The sequence below is a fragment of the Papilio polytes genome, unplaced genomic scaffold (genome assembly GCF_000836215.1).
Source record: "Papilio polytes unplaced genomic scaffold, Ppol_1.0 DF824180.1, whole genome shotgun sequence".
Classification (NCBI taxonomy): Eukaryota; Metazoa; Arthropoda; class Insecta; order Lepidoptera; family Papilionidae; genus Papilio; species Papilio polytes.
Window position 1 is genome coordinate 1,551,622 of NW_013525024.1, and position 23,598 is coordinate 1,575,219.

The 23,598-nt window shown below is 38.8% G+C and overlaps 1 protein-coding gene across 1 annotated transcript in view; it reads left to right on the forward strand.

The window, feature by feature from the left end:
• LOC106111001 (pumilio homolog 2-like) overlaps positions 1–23,598 on the forward strand; it is a gene marked incomplete at its 3' end in the record, with an annotated part of 55,715 nt that overhangs the window by 12,325 nt on the left and 19,792 nt on the right. The window contains exons 6-9 of the mRNA XM_013292970.1: positions 3–29; positions 255–327; positions 416–516; positions 834–995. Of these exons, the coding sequence (XP_013148424.1) occupies positions 3–29; positions 255–327; positions 416–516; positions 834–995 (363 nt within the window). The remainder of the gene's footprint in view (positions 1–2; positions 30–254; positions 328–415; positions 517–833; positions 996–23,598) is intronic.

Genomic DNA, 23,598 nt, shown 5'->3' on the forward strand with positions numbered 1-23,598 from the left:
AGCATCCGCAGCACGCGCAGCACCCGCAGGTACACGCCTACCTCACTTTACTGAACTTCTCTTCACATGCTTTTGTTGAAATACAAGTCAAATTTTCGTCTTCTATATCTTTCACTTGATTATTTCGCCTTGCTTACCACTTATTAGTTCAAGCGACTATTGAATTATATCTTTAGGCCTATAATTAAGTTTATATTATTAAATATGATCTGAATGAAGTAATGTAATAAACCTTTTGTTGTGTTCTTCCCCAGCACCACCCCGGTATGCTGGGCGTGCCGCCGCTGCAAGGATTGCCGCATCCACAGCATCCGCAACTTCACCCCGGTACACATACTTACTCTCTTATAACTTTACATTGTTCGTGATTTTCGTGTACGCAAAATGTACTGAGTTTTTAAAATGATTGTTACAGGTATGACTTTAAATGATTCCATGAACCAGCACATTGAACTCGTACTGCAAATGGAACAGCATCCGCAATTTGATAACAACAGCTTTGCAACTACACAGCAGGTAATTGTTGATAATATTCTACATTGTAATAACAATTACGTATTTGACTAGAACAGACTTTCTTCCACTCTGAAATAACTAGTTGTCATCCTCAACACCTACTTGAAATTAAGTCATAGTCTGTTGTGTTACATTACTTTATATTTAGTATTACAAATGCTAAAATCTTAATTACACACACACAATTATAGTAACAACCATCCTTATTATGATTCTATTTGCTAATTTATGTTATAAGTTCTAGAAAACTTACTATCTGGACTGAAATAGTGTATGAGACAGTGTAGCTGTGATGGTACATATATGTGTGGTCGCAGTACGCCGGCGGCGTGGGCGCAGTGGGCGGCGTGGGCGTGGGCGCGGGCAGCGCGGGCGTGGGCGTGGGCGGCGTGGCGGCCGCAGCCAGCCTCGTCAACGGTGCCTCCGTGGTGCAGCCCGCGCCCGACTCCACGCAGCACCACCAGCCCTTCGAGCTGCAGGTACGTCACACCACTGTCACAACAGTCGTGGAGTTTCCGAAACTTGAGCTGCCTTCTCTGCTATTATATGTCCTTTCATTCATCTGTTATCGACGGACCACGGATGTCAGCCGTTTGTAATTGTAGGCAAATTGTCAAGAATTCTTACACAAAATGACTTGCTCATTTCCTTATACCATTAATGGTCTAATGGTGAAAAAAAAAATAATCGGCATCAAACCCGATGGTCTTGCAATGTAACGTCAAACTCCTTATAACGTCATAGCTTGGCTTTAGTTGGTTTACCATGTTTTCAAACACTCCACCGTCATGTACCCTCTACTATATTTTTAACTTTCAAGAATTGTAACTAGGACGTTTTTGTACGACTAAGATACCGAGGTTTTTAAGAAATTTTGGCCATTATTTTTGTATAACGATCACTAGTGTCCGGTGTAAACACCGCACAGTGCATTTTCTCACTAACTAAGCATTTTCTACCATGATTTTTGTCAAATCGACAGAATCCCCATTGCTCTCGTACTTTTGAACTATAAACATGGCGAGTTAAAGAAATTATTTGTGTATTGATGAAAAGTTTTATTACTATGCTTGCGTTAGAAAGAAAAAGATAAGTGAAACTATATTAATTAATACAAATCAATATATAAACAGTTTTTGACACTACATAGTGTACTCCATATAAGGACGCAAAATGTTCGGTCCTTCGATCGACATTATATAGAGTTTATACTATATTTAATTTTTAACAAGTAATTCTCAAGTAAATGTAATTCGCTTTGTGTAAATCAATTGAGTGCAACTTATAAGTCAGCAGATATTGATCAATTGTTTGATATTTCAATATGAAAGCTAAAACTTCCAATTTTGTATGAAATGCATATACTTACACCTCTTTTATACAATGGTCACTAGGGGAGTCTCTTGGTGTAGATTTCTTACGTTTTAAGTGCACTATGGGTTACTACTGGATAGTTAACCTCTCACAAAATAATTCAATCTTACTATTTACTTACTTATTTAATTACGTACTTACTACTAGTTTAGGTATGTGGATTGATGTTCGTTACAACATATCTTCAGAACGACTCAACAGATCTCAACAGATGTACAACACAGACTAGAAGAACAAATAGGCCATCTTTTTTTTTTAATTCTGTCAGAACAGAGTCGCTGACGAACATCAATTGTATATTAAATGGTGTGCGATGTTATAAACAAATCGGGCAAATCGAGTATTTCTTATTAACTCATGCTTACCCAAATTAGTGTACAAGATTGATGATGGAAAATACTTAGATTGGTAGCGGTTTTGATTTTTTTTATTGTTTAATGTTTGAATACTGAATGAATCTTAAACACTTTGTTTTGTAAATACATATAATTTAATAGATGTCAAAATTTTAATGGTATTTGGAGTTTCAGCGTGGCCTTAACATATAAAACGCTGTTATTTTTACGTAAATAACGCCGTTTTCATATTTGGCCATGTATAAAATTCTCTGAAATGGTAAATTTAATATTTTAATTAATAGTCTTCGATTGTAAATACATATATAGATTTAATTAGTGATTACAACAAAGTAAGATAATTCAAGTTTTGTTTTGCCTGTCATAGTAGCTGTCCACAAATGGCGTTGTTTTACAGATATTATAGCAATCTGTCGTTTATTATTTCAGAAACATTGTTTTAGTTTTATTTTTTGACAACATTCCAGTGTTAATTATTAAAAATGTGCCTTTCTATTCCTGTGCACTGAACGTTAACGATTAAAAAAAATCAACCACAATTATGTACAAACTTAGTACAGCTATTATTCAAATTATTTGCCGTGAAAGGATTCTTCATATATGTCGAAGGAAGGCGTAAAAATTTTATTCGTAATAAACTGTATGACATCATAATCTGTTTAATTAGGTTGCTTTAGATGATTTTGCATCTTTATAGATTTTTTAATCGATCTGAAACCATTAATTACGCTTCAAATCTATCATTCACAATCCGTTCGTGATAAAAAAAAACATGTTCATTTTTTTGTTTCTTCACTTAAATAGTATGGTGCGGTAAAAAGCAAGACGCTAAGAGCAGGCTCACACCTTTGACTAAACTCGCCGATTATTTTCCAGTACATTCAACTGTTTAGTTGCAAAGTAAAAATGGAGTGTGCGCACCTCCATATAAGCTCATAGGAATCATAGCAAGACTTAACAAATGTGCGATAGTCTAGTCATAGGTGTGCGCGCGCTCTAATACTCTTTGTATTATGACCCGAGATCAAAATGTTTGCCCCCATTACCTTGAAGAAAACGTCAGTCATTGTAGAGATGGTATCGCATCGTACATTCGAGAAATATGCTACCGATGAATAAAGTGATTGCGATGTAGATTTAATGCTCGGTACCGGTTTCTTTAAATTTATTGTTTTATTTACTGTAAGGTTTACGTTTAAAAGAATAATGATATGGTCGCTTAATATTTTTTATTTTGAATTAACCGTAGACATTTTCCGAATAAAAATAACACTTTTCGCACATTATTATTACTGTGTAGAAGAAACTTTCTATTACCTAATAGTTTTTACATTGCTTAAATTTAAGATAAGTCTTAATAAATTGAACCGCATCAAGCGTTAGGTTTACATAACGCTGCTAGAATTTTAACTAGCGCGGTGTGTGTTTGACATTCTTTTGCTCGTACATCGCGTACGTTAACCCGCACAATTGCACGACTTGCGAGCCGCGCAGACCGCTTCCTGGCTGACCGCTGTGTGGTTAATATGAATTATGTGATCCATTATCTAAGTTAGTTGTCTTTAGATAGCCCATTCAGTCAGTCATTCATAGTACACTAGATGATGCTCGTGACTACGCCGGAGTGAAATAAAAAAAAATGTCTTGTACTCACAGATAAATTATCTTTTCTAAAGGTGGAAGAATTTTTAAAATTGGCGCAGTAGTTTTTGAGTTGTTTCAATACGTACAAGAATACAAATCTTTGCTCTTTATAATATTAGTAGATTCAGGAGACGTTTCAACACAGATTTTAAAATAATGACAAAGATTTGGACATTTTTAGATTTTCGGATAGAAACTTCTAGTTACATGCAAACATTTTTCGAATCTATTAGTATATTGAAATACTTTAACTTTTACCCATGATTAATTCCTAACGTTTTGTTTAAAATAATAACTGGCCATGTATATTTAAATTGCTCGTATTATAGAGGAAGTGTGTAGTAAATATTAAGATGTTTGCGATCACTTACTGATCCGGGTCACGGACCTCTTAACTTTAAATAATTTAAAGCATACCTGAAGTATTAGTCATCAGTGTTAATCAATTATGTATTTGTTTTTAAACAAATTTGAGAGGGCACATTCAAAATCTTAGATGATTACACTGATTGCACGGGGTTTTTAGCGTATCAAAGTTAAATATTCAACTGTCTACAGAAATGAAGCAGACAATATAAATTGCTCCAGTTTGTGTTCGATTTTGTCATTGATAATTACACAATTAGCAGGTTGCAGCTCCACAAGTGATTTGATGTCACGATTTACAAACAAACGAATATGAAACGAAGCCGTACAATGGAATGGTAATTTACTCATTGTTTTTGTTGACGCATTGTATGTCCGCACCTGGTGGTTTTCGTAGCCTCCAATCAATGTGTTCATTGACTTGCGTTTACGAATAAATTGGGTTGATCGTTTTACTTGATTCATTCGTTGTTTTAGGCACTTTTGTATAAAGATGATCACATTTTGATACAACTATATCTTAATATAATAGGAACATTAAACTTAACTTTCGTTATGTGAGATTTAGAACTCAACTATTTTCGAAATTGTTAATGAAAAAATAGTTATAATGTTTTCGACCGCGTCAATGAAAAGTTTCAGTTTATGGTTTGTATTACACTTTTTTTAATCAACGATGACGCAAAGAGAATAACACATGGTACAACGAATTAGTCTTAAAACGTGGTTTCTCCATCAGGATAAAGGTTCCTCAGGTTTTACATTTTTTTTCGGTTATAAATATCTGATTCTTGAGATTTTTTAATGTACTCGTAGAAATTAGACTTCCACATTTCTCTTAAGAAAGTATATAACTGAGGAAATTCAAGAATACGTTACCTCTACGAACGCATACAAACAAAAAAGTAATTATTCTGTATTCTTACAACAGACAAAGCATTAATTTACGCACACTTGCCGAGTCTCCATACAGTTACTTTTAAAAATTCACGCTGGTCGTTTCTTTGCGGAAATCTTACGTTTTTAATTTATAGCAGCGGTACTAGTAACTGTACAATGTCTTCACCTACGGTAATGTGAACGAGACATTAGAAATTGGTTTTATAAGTTTAAAAAAGGGGAAATATTTGCTTTTCAGAATTGAACAACAGGTGATCTTAAAGATCATATGAAGCTTATTTTGCATATTTTGATGTTTCCTTTAGATAAATATTAACAACATGTTATCATATTAGATGGCACAGCGTTCCAAAGTGGATACGTGGCCCCAGCTAACGAGTGACTATCTCCGGGATGTTCACACTACGCGTCACTAGGAAGCAATAAACCCACACCCTAACTGCACATAACATTACCGATTGTAACGGTATGCCGGCGTGATATAATCGGAACGAAAACCGCGACGCTCTCGACCGCGCAGCCACCGCCGATACCTTTATAACATGCCTTAGGATGTTGACGTAAATACAATTTCTATTCAATTTTTTACATTGACAATAGAAATTGTTCTTTAATTTTTTTATATTATGTTTTCCCTATGCCATATCGTTTCATCCTGGCACATCCCTCTTTCTCTGGCATACCGAATACACATCGCTTACCTACCACTTTGATCTTTATGTAATTCCAGTATTCGACCATTGGCGTATAATCCATCATCTAAAATTTTTTTGGTTATAAAACAGCATATTTTTTTTATTCGAATTTAAATTTTATAGACAAATACTCTACTCGTTAATATTCTTGTAATAAAATGTAACCTTTTTAAAATAAATGAATATCACCAAAACTTGTCTGAAAAGCATTTTATAAACAAAACTAGCTTTATTCTTCCTATTCTTTGCTTTGCTTCGCTGACTACAGCGGTAGCGAGAGGTCGTTGCACTCTCAACAATTATGTCACTACTTAGTTTGTTAATCCGCAAGCCGTGTGAAAATGTAATAATGTATACCGCGCTTCAATGCGTCGCGGACTCACAGCTGACTACACGGATTCTGTCGCACATTATGTAAACATCTCATTTTACTACCAATGTCTAAATTCGATTTCTTTGTGGATAAGATTATATTTTCTTAATTTTACTTTATGTATAATTAACGGACGTTCACTTGACTATTCATTACTGGCAATTAATTCCCGCGGGTTGCGCTCCGCGCCGCCGAGATCGACCTCGTGGGAAATTAAACTGTGTGCGGGCCGGGCCGTCTTCTGCCTGCTGCAAGTCTCGCCTCGCCCCGACTGCCCCCGTCGCCCATACACATATGAACACTTTCCCTGTTGGATTTTTCCGGGTGCACCTGCATGCATCTGCGTGTTGTGCGAAAATGACTAATGTGTTAAAATTAAATTCTCGTATCCGTGTTCAGGTGACTATGAAAACAAATGTCTGCGTTGTAAAAGATGAAACGCCCAGTATTTTTTTATTTGCCACTGCCTACTTACGCACGGCGCAACTTATTAAATAATCAGATGGGTATTGAAATTACTCTGCGGTCTGTTGCGACCCCACGTGAGTGGCTCATCAAATATGAAGCTGTAATCAGTATGGAACTCGCAAAGTCCTCTCGGCTTTGGCATCAGGGTCTAGAGAGGACAGTATTTCCTAATTTGTGTTTTCAATCTAAAATCTACGATCGTAATACTTTGCTCATAAGATAATAGTGATCATTCTATTTCCTTTTTTACCTCGTGCACTACTTTATAGATCACTGCAAGTGGTTTCACTTGATTTACCGTTAAATCCAAACTGCTTTTTGTCGTTATGGCGCTTTCTTTTATCGGTCGGAACCGCGAACACTGTGTTGCAACAGAGCGAGCGGTGGTCGCGTGAATCGGATCGGAATCGACGAGCGCGCCGGATTGCACGCCGCCACGCACCACCGGTCGCGGAGAAATTGAAGCGTTTGGACCGCGCACCGCCTTGCAAAACTTATCGCAATTTAATCGTTCCTGTTCACCTAAAATTACACGTAACACCGAAACCGATGCGCTTCAATTGTTTCCCACCGAGACTGGCTTTATAGCTATTTTACAAACTTACAATTCTGGAAAGAATAATGTAGCGTCACGTATTTAGCATAAAGCGTGGCCGCTCGGTCAAAGAACAATCTGGTTAAGCTCGAGGGTTCTCGGCGTAAGCTGGCCGTGTCGTCGGGCCGCGGTTATGAGATTATTCTCGCTTTGACGACTCGACTCGAGCGCACGTGCCACGCTGCGCTTAAACATTTGCGTAGCTCATATTTAAAATCCTAATTGCCTACTTTACGATCTGATGCAGCGCTAGCTCGTTTAATATCTGCCACTAAAGTGTGTATACACATGTATGGTGTCACAGATTTCATTAATTTAACGCATATGAAATTAAATTAAACGAGGTTTTAAGTATGAATAACATACTGGATGCAATTGGATGCACTCTAACTACACCCGCCGGCCGATTATGAAACTTAATTACTAGACCCCACCGTCGAAGTCGATGTTCACGGCCTAATTGATACGTAATATTGACGTGAGTGAACGCGGCGGCTGAGTTATTACTTGCCAACCGATGGTTTCGGCGGCTGGCGGACGATGAGGGCGCAGTAATTTGTTCGGCGCCGTGCACCGGAGATAACAGTCACCTTATTGCCAGCGTAGCTACCGCCGGCATCGCAGCCGCTGCTCGCAGCGCCCGCTAACTAACGCTTATTAAACTTCAACAACGCTCCCGCTGATCACTTCACCGTCTTGTTAACTCACTAACTTAGATTAATCGTTCGCCCGGCCTCGTTTGCGAAGCTATTTATTTTCACAAATAAAAAGGTATTTCTTTCCGCTACGAAGGCCGCTGTTTACCTTTGCATATTTATAACGAAGTTCTACTCGTCTACAGGTTTACAGAATATTACATGTTTTGTTAGATAAATTTATATAATGGAATAATTTTTACAACAAAATCAAGAGAATGTATCAAAAGAGAAACCGAGCCGCAACGAATTTCTTTTTATTGTTACCGCTGTATAGTTCCGTTTTGCGCTAACCGGCACAAGAAAATCTTGCCCAAATTACAATTGATCAATTTTTACTGTAATTCTACGTCACGCTACTAAATTAGATTATAGATGTTTAAAATCTTTTATAACACATGACTATACATTCAACCTATTTAACGATTAGGAAATTAAAGAACATGAAATGTCGATTAATACATTTTTCTGCATACTTCTATTGTTATAGAAGAATTATAGCGTAAAATTACATATGTGACGATACGCTTAGTAAAATCGTAAGTAGCTTCATAGATACCATTGGCCCAGATAATGTCCGCCGAATGCACCCGTATTAAATAAAAATGTAGTCATTATTCTCCTTTAACGATGCGATACGTTCACCACTAGACACGAATTATGTGAAGAAACAGCGGAAGTGATCCAAACCTTCCGCGGGACAGTCACGCGAATAGGGGTTGCTAGTGTTGCGCAAGTGGTTCTACCAAGTTGAGTTAATATTATTCGCGTATGCAATATACTAAACTTTTAAACATCTGATCTGTATTTACCATAGTAATACTCTATCATTGGGAAACTGTAGTTTTTTCATCATTTTAGAAATTGTCATTAGACTTAGTGATTAATATTAAGATTTGTACTTTCATAATCATTACGAACATAAAGTAGTAAAAGATCATAAATCAACTAGTAGTTATTTTAAAAATTCCGATAAATTTCATATTACAGAATTCAATGTCTGTCGCAAATGAACCGTGCAATATATATTTTGGCGATTTTATTTATAAAGCGCAAACACTTCTGCGATTATGACTCCGAATGTTGTTTTATGATCATAAGTAATATATAATTTTAATGACGCTTTCAACAATATTTCGGTGTAATGCGTTGTCTAATAACAAGCCACGAACCTCTTTTGTATTTGTCGTAGAATCCGCAAAAGGATTTGCCTCGTACGACCCTCGGCCTCTGCGCGGATTTGCAATGTCACCCATTGGCACATTTCAGCTTAGTGTAGAATCCCAGATTAATGTGATATAGCTTACGCGCATAGCTTCTGGTTTTGATGTACGTTGTTTTGACGCGAAGCATTTGTTATATGAAAATCTCTAGTATTTGAACTCTCTTAGTATTCAGTTGGCAACGTAAACGTTTTTCGTAACGACCTCACCTTGGCTAATAAAACTAATACAATCCCTTTTACACCCTGGGTGTTGTAAAAAGGTAAACTGTTGATTGTTAATAGAATTGGGGATAGAACTTTACAATAGGGTGTTAACAGTAACTCAATATGTTTCGATTTAACATTTTCTGAAAATGGTTTTCATATGTACCTACGCGTAATTTTTTACTCATTCTGATTTATTTTATACTTTCTTAATGTTCTTTACAACATTTTCGAGTGTTCTAAGTCATTGAAATTGACATTTAAAGTTCACCGTTATGGCATTTGCACGAGGGAGACGACTTTGAACTTCTGTCTGATCCGTAACGTTTCGACGGTACACCGAGGTGTATTGTTATAAAACGGATACGCCTTCCAATTAGCAAAGTAACGAAACCCATTAAAATTGTTGTAAAAGCAGCAGTCGACTAATAGTACAATCGCACTAATTCGGCCGCGGCTGGGAATCAGCACCGCTTAATTAGCTCAGCATTCGAATCACCCCAGCTGCAGAGCCGCTCAAAGGATTCGTCGCTCATTATGCCGCCGCCGGCCGCCGCTGTCGACTCGCGGTTGGCGTTAAATATTTTTGAATAAATGTGCACCGTCGCGTTGAGTTTGTCGTCGGACGGATGAAGTAATTATGCGAGTTTGAATTAAATTTATGCCCGAAGAATTGCAGAAGATAGGGCAGTCGGGAAAGTTAGTCACGGAAGAGAGCGGACGTGCAGCGTGATGTGGTGTTCGCGGAAAGTGCGATAAGATCGCGTGAGGCAGCGCCGCGCAGACCCCGCCGACGCCGCCGCTGCTGCGGCCGCCCGTCACGCTGCGTTAATGGCCGCGCAGCACGCCACGCTAGGCCGCACCTATGCGCACCGCACCGCACCGCACTATCCACTCCCGTTCAAAGTCTGTTTTACATGTTCTACTACTCTACCTGTGTCTCTGTATCTGCTGCTGCTGAACAATATGTGACACAAATACACACTCGTTTAGATTGATGATAAGAAAATTAAAGTTACTGATACTACCTATCGTATTTTTAGTTTTCTCTCTTTGTATAGAATTTCATAAAACGTTAATTATATACATATTTAATTATGTCATGACATAATTTCTGTAATTACATTTATAGAAGTTTTTTTAATCGATTGCGATATTTGTTATTTAATAACAACATACGACTGAGCATTATTTAATTTGGATTATGTCAATTTACTAAGGTTTCATTGATAAACATTACGAGGCATGTGTTAGTTGTAACAAAATACAATGTGGGCGTGTATCGCCTAGCAGATGGTCGGCGACTGTACACCGACATCGTAGAGCTCTGATTAAACTTAATTAACTGAAGCCATTTACTCGCGGCGGGAGCGGCCGGGCGCCGTGGGTGTTGCGCCTCTATCGCCGCGCCCCTACAACATGTATGTGTTCTACCAGACGGTCATTTCTCTGACACGTAGCATCAGTCCGTATTTTTTAAATGTATTTTATTTTAAACCTGCATTCTAAATAAACAATGCTTAAGAATGTTGTGGCGTTGTCTTATGGAGTAGTCCCTGACGCAGACATGATTGTTATTGTTGTGTCGAGAAGTGGAAAGCGACGAGGTCATAACCGCCCCAAGGCTCAACCCTATCGTCGCCGGGCGCGAGATTTATCGCGCGGCCTCACGCAGATGGCGCGATGCCCATCGCCCCTCGCCCTTTTATCATCGAGTAAAACACGCCCGTCGCGTTAATTTGTTTGTTCTGACGCGGCGCAGCTAATGAATCGCCCCGGGCCGGACCCGAGACCTCGGCCCGTGAACCCTGCCGCGATTAAACCTTACACCCACAAATCGTTACAAGCCCGCAATTTGTCGTTAATCACCAACAATTGTGTTTAACACTTAGACCGCTGAATTTATTAATATTTTGAAACGATAAATTTTCCCATAATTTACCATCAGTAAACATCTCTCGACAGATTACAGACGAATTTGGCATTGCTACGATAGTAAAGTTGCAGCGATGGGAAATAATGTGTAATGAATATGTAGAGCGTCTTGATTTAGCAAGAGTGAATCAGACTCAGGTGAGGTCGAATTCCACCGCGAGCCGCCCTACCTGAGCGCCCGAAATACACGCGCCGTACGCGCGTCTGAGTGTGCGCACACGCCCGCACGCGCTCTGCACACATTAGCAATACACACACAAATAAACACTCAATATATTATCTAAAATCGCTAGAAGACATGACGACGTATCTATTTTTTTGTTTATGTAAGGTGTTTTTGCTGAATTATATGTAAAATGTAGCGAGTGCTCGTTGCCAATTTGTTAAGCGTAGAAAAGTAATACAGTGAAATCGCAATGTTTAATCGCATTTAACCGACAATTTATCTCTCCACATACAGCTACGCATTACTTCTCTGTAAACGTTTTCTTCGTTTTGAGTTTTGTTCACCACTTAATTAGGTGGTGCTCGTAAAACTGTCTTCCTCATCTTATATTTACCGCGTTTGCCCTTTTTATTATCCGATTACATGGGCCGCACGGTTTGCAAAGCGCTGTCTGGCGCGAGGGGAGCAGTTTCATTTGTTTCTCCAGAATTACTTCAGACGATCGCGAAGCCCACTCCATGCGATGTTCGCTTGCCCGCACAGCCGCACGTTATATTTTAACAACACAAAATTACGTTTAATTAGCTAAGATTGTGTTCATGTTCATTTTCGCTGTCAAATTGCATAATTAATGTGTCCACAGATATGATTACGGTCATTCTGAGCTTATCAGTATCCTCCGTAGGGAACGAATAACGAGCTATCGATAATATGGATAATGTTTTATTGCCTATACGGTAAGTTTCGTAATGAACCGTAAAACGTTTGTAAGTCATCATTTTAAATGCAACTAACTATAAATGTACATGTTCGGGCATCGGGAGCTGCCGAGAGCTGCGGAGAGCGGTGTCGGTGGAGGATAGCATGACGTTGCAATTAGCAGCCACTCGACTCGTCGCTGCCCACAAACCATGGCACGGACTCCACTCGTGTGTCGCCGCGCAAATTAAAACGCGACACTCGACCCCATCGCATCTCGAAACTTCATTCCCATTTAACAACGATAAATCGTTTTTTCTTTATTGGAAAAATATTCTAACATATGTAACATGAAGTTATCAGAGGTCAATTTAACCATTTACCTATTATATAAATATTTTATATGTTAATGAAAAACTGTTAATTATTACTATTATTCAGAATTTATATCGCCGATATTGCTCATGAAGAATGCTTACGATGTTAGTCAGACATGTTACGTACACATTATGTATGTAGAGCATATTTTGGTTAGTCCGACGCATTTCGTTCCTAACTTGTTGTTTTGAAAATGGAGAAAGGTTAAGAGCAAAAGATTTGTGGTCGGGCCGGGGGCTCAGTCTCGGGGGTGCGCCTCTTTGTAATTGAGAGCGCCAGCGGGCCGATAATTGTGCCTGCCCGCGAACTCGTCCGCCGCACCGCGTAAATCATGCCCGTTTCTCTCCATTACCTCATAATACCAAATTGACTTGCGAGGATTTTCCGACTCACAACGAGCTTTCCTCTCTTTTACGTCGCTTTGTCTGCTCACTGGCTATTCGCAGTTTCATCTATAAATAATACGTGCACAAACTGCATGCCTCCGACGTGCGAGCATCGTGTCAAAAACACCGCTGAAAAGCTTGTGAAAAATACAAGTTAAAAAGCTATTTTAGCACGTTTTTCACGCAAAGCTTACTAGATGTTAAATTGCTCTGTTGTGATAATAATTTAAAGCTAAAGGTTGCCTCGGCGCGATGTAAGGGATAAAGAGGGTAACACCACTCGTCACGACGAGGACGTCGATACAGTAAAGACATGCGAGCTTTTTAAACAAACTTTATCTGCTCCATAAAACAGAAAGAAGGTGTGCGATAAAACGATCGCGTGACTTGCTCGCTTCGTAGTGTCGGTGAATACCTTGATTAGGTGAAACAATGTTCTATGTATCTATATCTATTTACATTACACCATCGCATCGGTTTGATACTATATAGTATTTTACTATACCTTTTTGCAGCATAGCAAGCAGTTAATTAAAAAAATAAACGAGTCACGCTTTATCATAAAATCGGATTTAGTCAGCCACCGTTACAGAAAGTTACGGTCAAGCCAATTGCCCTGAAAGATGTTGAGTACTTTAAAATGAGCTATGTATTTGATTAACATTCGCTTAAAACGGAACCTGCATTTGATTAACATTTTGTATACGTGGTCGTAAGTGGTACCAGTGGTGCGCTGGCACTATAAGCTTATCGGCGTGACGTCAGTCCAGGGGCGGCGCCGACGTAGAAGCATGTAGATCGCGAAATTGATTGCATGATATCTGATGGGGCATGGGTTCTTCGCTAGCGTTTAATGCGGGCGTCCATCGCTCGACACGCGATCCTTTGACAGGAGATCGGGCGCGCCCGTCGCCCCAGAGCACGGGCCCGGTCGCCGCGGTAATTACCGCACAGCCCGTGTGCTGTCGCGACATCGCCGCTACATCGACACTCCACCGTCGCCACATCGCCAAACGCTCAGCATGTGATAATTGTTGTTCGCCTCTATTAAACAGAACGTCGTAACACATATAATAAGAACACAATTTACGTTACTCGTTAGACGTTCGAGTAGTTGAAAGTAGAGATCGAACTTTTTCATTACACAGGAGTTTGCTAACTTTTTCTTTTTACAGATCAGAATGTATCCCTCTCTAATTTAACCACCTACTTTAGTATTTATTAAATTTATTAAATAATCTTAATTTAAATTGATTGTTATAGGAACATTTTAAAACATTCTTCGGACCAAATAGAAATGTTAATTTGGTTCACGATATTGAGTTTGTTTCTTTTGATCATTAATTGAAGTGTCGATGCAACGTGAATTGGTAAGTATTGTTTTAATGGTTAGGCGGAGAGTGAGTGGCGCCGAGCCGGTGATTGGAGCGGGCACGCGGACGGATCGCAGCGCGGCGAGTCCGAGCCACGCTAATTGCCCGCGCGATATTGAAACAATGACAAAAGTTTTATTCCCCCGCCACGCTCTCGTTGCCCTTCCTATCCGCTTTTTATTCAAAATTCGTTTACTCGGCTCGCAGATTGTTACTCGGCCAAGTTAGGTACCAACGACTGGCGTTATGAAAACAACAATAAACTTAATTATGTTTCCATTTTAACAGAAACCCTATAACGATTACTTCACAGCGTCGCGTTTAAATCAGTTAAATGTTGCTAACGTCTGCGGGAAATGTCAATAAAGTTGGAGAATTCAAAGGTTTCTAATTTTATTTTATGCCATTTCTTAGTTTAACTAATAGAATGGATTGCACAATGATCTACAATTTTAGATGAAATAGTGCTTTTCACATGGGCAATATTTTATTGGAAATTTATTAAATTTAAGACGTACATGATATGGCGTCTTTTAGGTCTATAAATAAAATAACGGGTCACTGAATAAAAAATTTCCCATTTAAAATTTGTTACTTGTAAATTAAGCAAGTTCATGTTGTCAATTTGTATTTAATAATTTAATAAAAAATTTAAAACTTATAGTATATAATTGAACTGAAAAGTGTAGTAAAGTGTGTGTTGTTGATTAATCACCTCGCAGCGTAGTCTGGGACGTAGCCTCGTAGCGATGGGCGCTGCGTACGTAGCCGACGGCCGGGTAATTGATATGGCGTTTGATGGACGGCCACCAGGCGCATTGCTGGATGATAGCTAGCTTGATACATGCGACATTCTTGCCACATTATTACCTACTACTGATGTTTTATTCCATTATCTACCTCGATGACTTTTAAAAAACAAAGCTCAATGTCGATATCTTAGTAATAATCTGTATAAGAAAAAGTTCATCGTTTGCATAGTGTGTATCGCCTTGCAAAATTTAAGAGTCACTTTTTTAGTATTGTCAGGTGTAACATGTTCTGCAGGATTTTGTAACTATTGTGTAATTGTATTCGTAGGTGAAGGGTCCTTTATTCGACTATGCAGTGTTGACAATGCCGGCCAAAACAAACTCACCTATATAACCTCGAGCTTGCCTCTGCAAACTGAGCTCACTCTAAACTTTTACGGCATGTCTAATAAGGCAAGCAATTTGAGGGTCTCCCTCTGTTTGCCTTCTTGTTTCACTAAGGTGATTTGATGATTTTGACTTATTTAAGTCGCGCGGGGAAGGTTGCTTCGTTTCAACTAAAATAATTCGCCCTAGCTTGTGCTGACGGCGGTTAATAAATTATAAGTATTCAAATTCCCCGGTTTAATTTACTTACTTCATTTGCTATTTATTAATTTATTAGCAACGTACATTAATAAACTCTCAATTTACATATTTAGTTTTAAATGACATTGATTTGAGTAGTCGGTTACATCATGCGCATTTAGTGTGCAATTACAAACATCAAATCAGATTCTCTTAATCAGTTTTGTTTATGTTTGTCGACGTCACCATTTATTAATATAACGAATGTAATTCCAATAAACACATCTTAAATCTCACAACTTTCTATATGCTAAAACTATTTGTAGAATTTGGTCTCAAATCTATGTTATACTTTTAATAAGCAAAAGTAAACAAGTAAGTCCGCGGTAAGAAGCGAAGCCTCGTTTCACCTACACCGGCGCGGCGAGTGAAACTAGATTTCTCTCGCGAAAGCGACGTAGCCGGTCTATATAGAGGATCGCTCCCATTTTCATTATCATTACAAATACTAACAATCTGATAAATATAGCCTACATATGTTAATAAAACGATGTATGTATACGCGTTGTAAAAATTTAGGAAAATATTAGTTTTGTGAATATGTAATTTAGTTACGTCTTATAAGACACAAATGTACTCTTGCTCCCTAAAAATGTTCTACAAAGTTCTAACTCGATCTGTCTAATGGATTAGGACTTGTAATGTCGAAAACCAAATAATCTCAAAAGTGTAAATGATAAAAATATCAAATGTCAGAATAAGCAAATAATAAAAACAGTATACATTGATAAACATTTTTGAATATAAGCAAATGTGATTTGTATGCATATCTGTGTAATCTGTTTTTTTTTATTCTTTATTTACGAACAAAAAAGGAAAGAAATGCGGATACCAGATAGGGCGACCGTTACTTCAATCTAAAACAATATTGATTAGTTTAGGTATTAGAGAAGCGAGGAGGAAAGCACAACGCGAGGTGAGATATGTTTTTATTCGCGCAACACGTTCACGGCCGGCCGAGCGACCGCCGCTAGTGCTGCGACGTCCTCCCGCGGGACTTCGTCCGTACTTCCGAACGGAGATATTTATAGCTGCCCCAGAAGCCGCTCTTACCTAATGTAACATTTTATGGTAGCCCTTATTACGGCTTTCGCGTCGCCCCGTCTTACACCACGTCTCGCACGACCACTTAATGTGTTTGTCCTATATTCGCATTGCAGAATTGTGAAATAAAATGTCAATGTCATACACGTATACTTGTACAACTAACATTATTGGTCCATGCGGTGGCAACTTGCGTCTCTCAAGACTTCACGTCGAAGATATTGTTTGCGGCAATCGTAAATTGGGCCCGTCCCTAGGGCGCGCGCCGGTGCCGGGCCGCATACGCTAATCGCCCCTCGCCGAGCCTCGTTCGCCCGCTCCGCCGCACTCGCCTCATTTTCTAGCGGTGCATCCCGCCGTAATGGCCGCGAGAAAGCCTCTTTTGTTGCGCTAGCGATTTGTTATATCTCGCCGCGCTTTTACAAGATACCTGCTTTGACTCGCGTAATTGTTCTTTCAAATCGGCGGTTTTGTTGCGTATAAAACGCTTTGTCACCTAAATCTTTTAAGTCGCCTTTCCCGGAGGCTTCATAGACCGCCTCATTGTTAACAAAATGAGAATTCATTAGTGTAGCTGTATTTGCACACACTGTGGCCTTTTGTTTACAATTAAAGGCACGTAGGTAAATTAAAAAAACACTTTATTACAATTTCCGCTTATGAAGGTAACCGTGCCTTGATAGCATTTGCTGATTTCAATATTTTGAATTGTAAAACGTTAATGTTGGCACGTTTTTAACAAGGAGATTACTACGTAGCAAGACAGAAAGTGCGCATCGTGTGTACGCAACGCTCTAACGCTTTCCTCGGCCGTTCAACTTGCGCCGGAGCTCGCTCGCGCATTTCTGGCTGATAACTTTTTTATAATGCTAGATTTTTACTATCCGCATTTAAAAAAAAAAACACAACAGACAAAAACCAGATGTCTGTTGCTCACACCAACAGATACTATACCAAACGGTGTAAGCGGTTTTTTATTTTATTGTATTACTATGGTATGAATTTATCTTGAATATATCTTTGACTCTAAATAGTACCCAAAGATTTGTCGCAATAGATTTGAAGATATTAAAGACCGAGATGTCTGCATTTTTTATACAACAGATTGTCACAACGACATTTGTGTCAAAATAATGATACAGCCCGTGACATAGTTTGTAGCGTGACAATATTCGCCGCGAGGGCTACTCTCTTAGCACGATGAGGTGCGGCCGCTCGTTACTGTCGGCCTGTCGGCCGCGCGGCGCCGCAGCGGCGTGTGTAGCACCTCCTGTCGCCGCTAATGATGCCACGCCGTCTTCAGTGTGTGTCACTATCTGTGTATGTCTTATATCTATTGTTACATTTTTATTCAAACAAAAAAATCGCCGACCAGCAGTTTCCACCTAAAGTTTTTGAATTTTCCAGTTTTGTTCATTTTACCGTAGGAAATGTGCATATGATGTAAATAGACTTTTTACTTTGCGCAACTATTCATCCTGGTTCATTGTTCTTCGAAATTGCTCTGCGTTGAGTGTAGCGCTTTGGCTCTAGCTGTTTGCCTCGTTTATTGTAGGCATCAAACGGTGGGGCAGTGTTCGCTTTATCAATATCTGTTTTTGATTTTTCCCAGCGACCATAATGAAGAGTTGCAATCAAAATAATGTTGCAATCGCATTGAATATTGTATGGTCCGAGGGATACGTTAAATACAGAATGTTTTATCGATTGAATTTGTTCTTCCGACAGAATGCAAATCGGTTTCAGCAGTTTTATCTGCATCGACAAATAGATAGCCGATAAAATCATAAAGTATGTTTAGCTTTAGTTGTTTACTTGACAGCGGTAAAAGGTTTGCGAGTCCCTCGCGGCTCGAGCCCGCTTGTTTTGATTCCGTTATTTACTTTTAATTTGGCAGCAAGCGGATGATGCCGGTCGGGGGTTATGCCGTGTGAATAATTGAACCAATCAACAGCTATATGTGTTGGTCCTTCGGTCAATTCCTCGATTGCCTGATTTTTTTAGATACATGATGCAACTTTTGTCTAATGAAGATATCTCGGCTAAAATGTTTTCACACCTAATTGAATGATGTTTTTCATATAACATATTCATATAACACATACTTTTTTACATATCCTAACTTTTTTTCTAATGTGCCCGTCGTTATTATTAAAGCACCAATTGTTACCAAAACAAAACAGAATTGTTATCAAAATAATTACTAAGTTCATTAATTATAAAAGTCTCTGACTACTGCGAAAAAGAAAGTTAATTGTGTTCAGACGACTGACAGGTAGACGACAGACGGCTGCCTTGACAAGCTACTTCCTAAAATCCTTTACATTTAAGAATAATTGATGCCCCGTGTCTTCAACTTTAGATTGTAAATATTACAGTATTTTCTCTAATACAAACTAATAATGATAGCCTTTTTTAACCATTAATTGAAATTAGGCTATTTTGCTGGAGTTTCCAAATCTTCCTTAGAAGACAGGCGTATCAGAGGCATAACTTTAAATGTTGGAGAAACCTGCAGCCAGCTTGTACTTTATATTTGAAGTGTTGCGATTTATTTACACTTTATGACCCTATGTACAAAGAGAGTCCACATTTCGAGGTCGGCGGTGCGACGACGCGGCTCGCGTGATCTGAAACATTAGCTTTTCCCGACTAGAAGTCGGCAGGGGGTGGCGGCATTGTCTTGCCTCTATTAATACCTGTGTTTATAGCAAATTAATTTCTGCAGTTCAGACTACTAATTTTGTGTACAAATCTTGCGTGTTATAGCCACCAGTCATCGTAACTATAAATTTAGACTTCATCATAACAAACATGAAATTTAACTCATTATAAAGTAGACATTGATAGAAAAGGATCGGGAAGGAAGAAAATAAGATAAAGTTTTATCGTATGATCGAATCCCATTTTTTGGCAAGTTTTATCGTTTTTTCGGCATGTCCCTCTTGGGGACATTGTTTTAAATTGGTTCTTCAACTAACAATTGCAAATATTTTTCTTTTCTATTTTTATTACAATATTGTTTAGTTTTAAGTACACATTAAAATCAATAAAACATTTAAATGGGTACCTGTCTTTTGTGTTGCTGGAGTAAAGTTCGATAACTACAGAGTTGTTTTAGCTTTGTAAGTATTTTGATCGTGAAAGTGGGACGAAAGTAGACGCAATTCGAGTTTAGTGGATGCAGGGCGACCGTTGCAGCAACGGTGTTTGTTGACGAGCCGGTGGGCGGTGCGCGGCGCGGGCGGGGGCGCTAAGGCCAGCGGGGGACAAGGGGCGATGGGGGGAGGGGCGGTGCGCGGCGGCAGGTGTGCGGCGCGGCAGTTCCGCGATTCTCGCTGCCACGGTGCCACGCGACTCGCGCTCGACATGTAGATCGTATCCGCGCCAGTGAAGTGAATCGTGTGTGGTTGCGCGACTTGCGTTCAGTGACCGAGGCACCTTTGCAGCCATGGTAGTGCTGGAGGGCGGCGGCGCCCTTCTCGAGCCGGCGCTGGCCCTCGACGGCGCGACCGCCGCGTGCCTAGAGCGCGCCTATGCACAAGCGGATGTTTCACTTAAACTTTTACCCAAACGATACATAAACTTGCATCAGTGGCTGTCGCCGGTGACAACCTCTGTCACTGCGGCCGCCGCCGCAGGGAAGGACCTTAAATTGCAAATTGTAAGGGATATTTGTAATTACAATAATGATATACACCTGATACGACGGAGACGAACTGCAACATCGAGATATAAAAACAATGATCCGTTGCATCTGTGTCTGACAGGGAATGTTCCAGTGGGATCTTCCAGCATAAGAACGAAGTTTATAAATCTAGTATGTAAACATGAATGCGATCACAATTATTTGGCGGATAAATTAAATATGTACACATTTTTTTACGTAACATTAATAATAAAACTTTTGAAATATCTGAATCACCCAATGCGAGAACTCCACTTGTTTACGCGTATTTTCTTTATTTCAAGGCTCACCTAAATACTGCAAGGCATTTGCCGATGTAAACGAGACTTCCCGCCAATTACTAAAAGATATTAAAGTCGTAAAAGTTTGACATTGATATAGCCAATCTTACAACTAAGGATATCAACTCTGAGCACATTTTAAAACATCAAAATTCAATACCTAAGACTGTAGAATTGCGTGTTTGACTTACGATGACAATTTATAACAAAAAACCGTACTTTTGTCAACAATGATGATCATTTCGTTTTTGCTTTGTTAAAAATGTTTGTTTTTATGTTATGGTTGTACTTGTACTACAATCTGATGACGAATTAATAGAATGGTTTTTTATAGTTAGTATTCTAATTACATATTAATCTATTGCAATTCATATTTGCATAATTTTTTTCCTCCATACCAGATTGTTTTACAGCGTTGAAGTCTTATATATCGACATTTTTTCTAATAAAGAATAAGATATAATACAATAGTGAAATCGTAATCGTATCTAAATTATTGTTATTTTGAATATAGAAATTGTAACGTTACATCATGCTTGATATAACATTCAAACAACATTTTGTATTATCGTTATAGAAATTCAATTAAGTTCAGATTGCAAATTTCATGTTTATTATTTTAATACCATCCTACAATTCTTGTTTATGTTTTAAATTCTAAATGTGCTAAATGCCAGAAGATGCCAGCTTCTAATCTTTATACCTTTTACGCTCACGAGGGCTCTCTGCCTTTTCAAATCCGATGTAGCTTCTACCTTTATGGTAATGACTAAATGTCGATGTAATTTTCATTCATCATTCATATCCGAATGACAATGTCTATATCTATATTATACCAATCGATATAAATATTGATTCAAGACCACTAAATTACATAAAATTTAAGATTTACCAAGTCCTTGTGGTAAAAGTTTTATTTTTTTGTGAAATCTATTTTGGGCATTCAATATTACTTACCTAAACGCTAGAATATCAAAGCTTATTAGACTAAAATAATTTCAAAAAACCTAAACTCATTCATAAACAATTAAGTAATGACCATATGGCGGCTTAACTGTATAATACTATATTTTTTAGTTTATATAAATCTTTTATTAGTAAAAAATGTATTACTAGGGTAATGTAGATCTGTGGTTGTCACGTGTGACATTCAGGCAGATTATATATTTGTGATAACACGGACCGCCTCCACGCGTCCACCTGGCGGTCGGCGGTGGTCGCGGCGCTCGTATCGCGGCCCCATCTCTCCGCATTCATCGCTGCACCCCGGAATTACTTCTATGTACAGATATTCCGTCTACTCGCCTCACCGAGCTTTTGAGACTCCTTTTATCGAGTGAAAACTCGTGCATTACACAAATTAAATTTTCCAAATGTATGTATATAGAAACTAAGAGTTAAAGCCGAAAAGTATTTGGCTCTTCGCTATGAAACTAAGTTTCCTTCGAAATATCGTAGAATGTACGAATATTTGGTAAATTCTTTCCTCACACACACACTATGTATTCGCGTTTTGTCGAATACCGTGCACTGATATGATATTTGATGTCAGTACCATGTAGCCAAACGATCAAAAGTCTAAAGAAAATCAAATTGTTAGTGTTTTTCCTTGAAACGATTCTATATTGTAACATTGTGCGGCAAAGTGATAAAAGATTCGCAAAGAAATATATGGTGATAGTAAAGTGAAACAGGCTGTAAAGACGCAGCTTAAACATTAGGCATTAGGCAGGCGCGAGGTGCGAGGGGGGCTCACGCGTGCAATCCGCCCGCTTGCCGCAGCGCTCGTTTATTTGCGCCTTGCTGGCTCTTTTGTTGTGCCCCGTCGCCTGTGTCTGCTTTGAAAAATTGTAATGCAGCGGCATCGCAGTCGCTACTTGCCTCGACCCCGCTCGATGTTCACTTATCTTCAACTTGATTATTTATAAATTACTTTGCAAAATATCAGTGCTAATTCAAATGTCATTATTTTTGTTTGCTAGAGTCTAATTGTAACAACAACCGTACGGTCCTTGACTAGTGTATTATTGAACTTATCGTTTTTGTTAATTACAATGCGTTGTTACACTGGCACGGTTGGCACGCTACGATACATACGCCGGCGGTTAAAAGGCAGCACGTAAAGACTGAGAGGTAAGGCGGGCGTTGGAACAACAGAATACATTACCGCCACCAACAGTGTTGGCGTTGGAGCACTGTTATATTTCACGGGCGGTCATTTTCGACAATTAACCACATAAAATAAGTGAAATTATGCATGCGGCCGACGACGGCGTATATCACGTCCAGTTACGGGGCACGATATCCACCCAACCTGTATATTCATTATTCAAAGAAATGTTTCGCTCGGCCGGGCGGCTAACGGAAGCACGGGCTCTGTTCGTGTGATTGATGGGGACCTCTTTATTTTTACAGTCCATTTTTTGTTTCACTTCACGCATTTCTTACGTATTGTATTCATAAATTGACTTAAAACAGTTTTTGCGTCTTCGCACGATAATCGCTTTTGCACTTTTACATTAAACATTTTTTCTTTATAAAATACATTAATATGGTACATTACCATACTTTCAAAATATGCAGCATTTCCTATTCGATTCCTGAAATATATAAAAAGCTAAATGCCTATCTTCCGTAAGCTTCGCTTCAGCCGGACCTCTCAAACCGTCGGATTCATTTTCTCTTGCAATTTCCTACAATTTCCGGGCAGCGTTTGGTATACTGACATGCTGGAAAATTATTTTCCCGTGGATAATACTCATGTCACGGTTGCTCAACAAATGTTTTACTTTAAAATTTATGACGTTTCGGTTCCTCCACCATGAACTTGAGCTTATTGTGAAAATTTCTATGACATT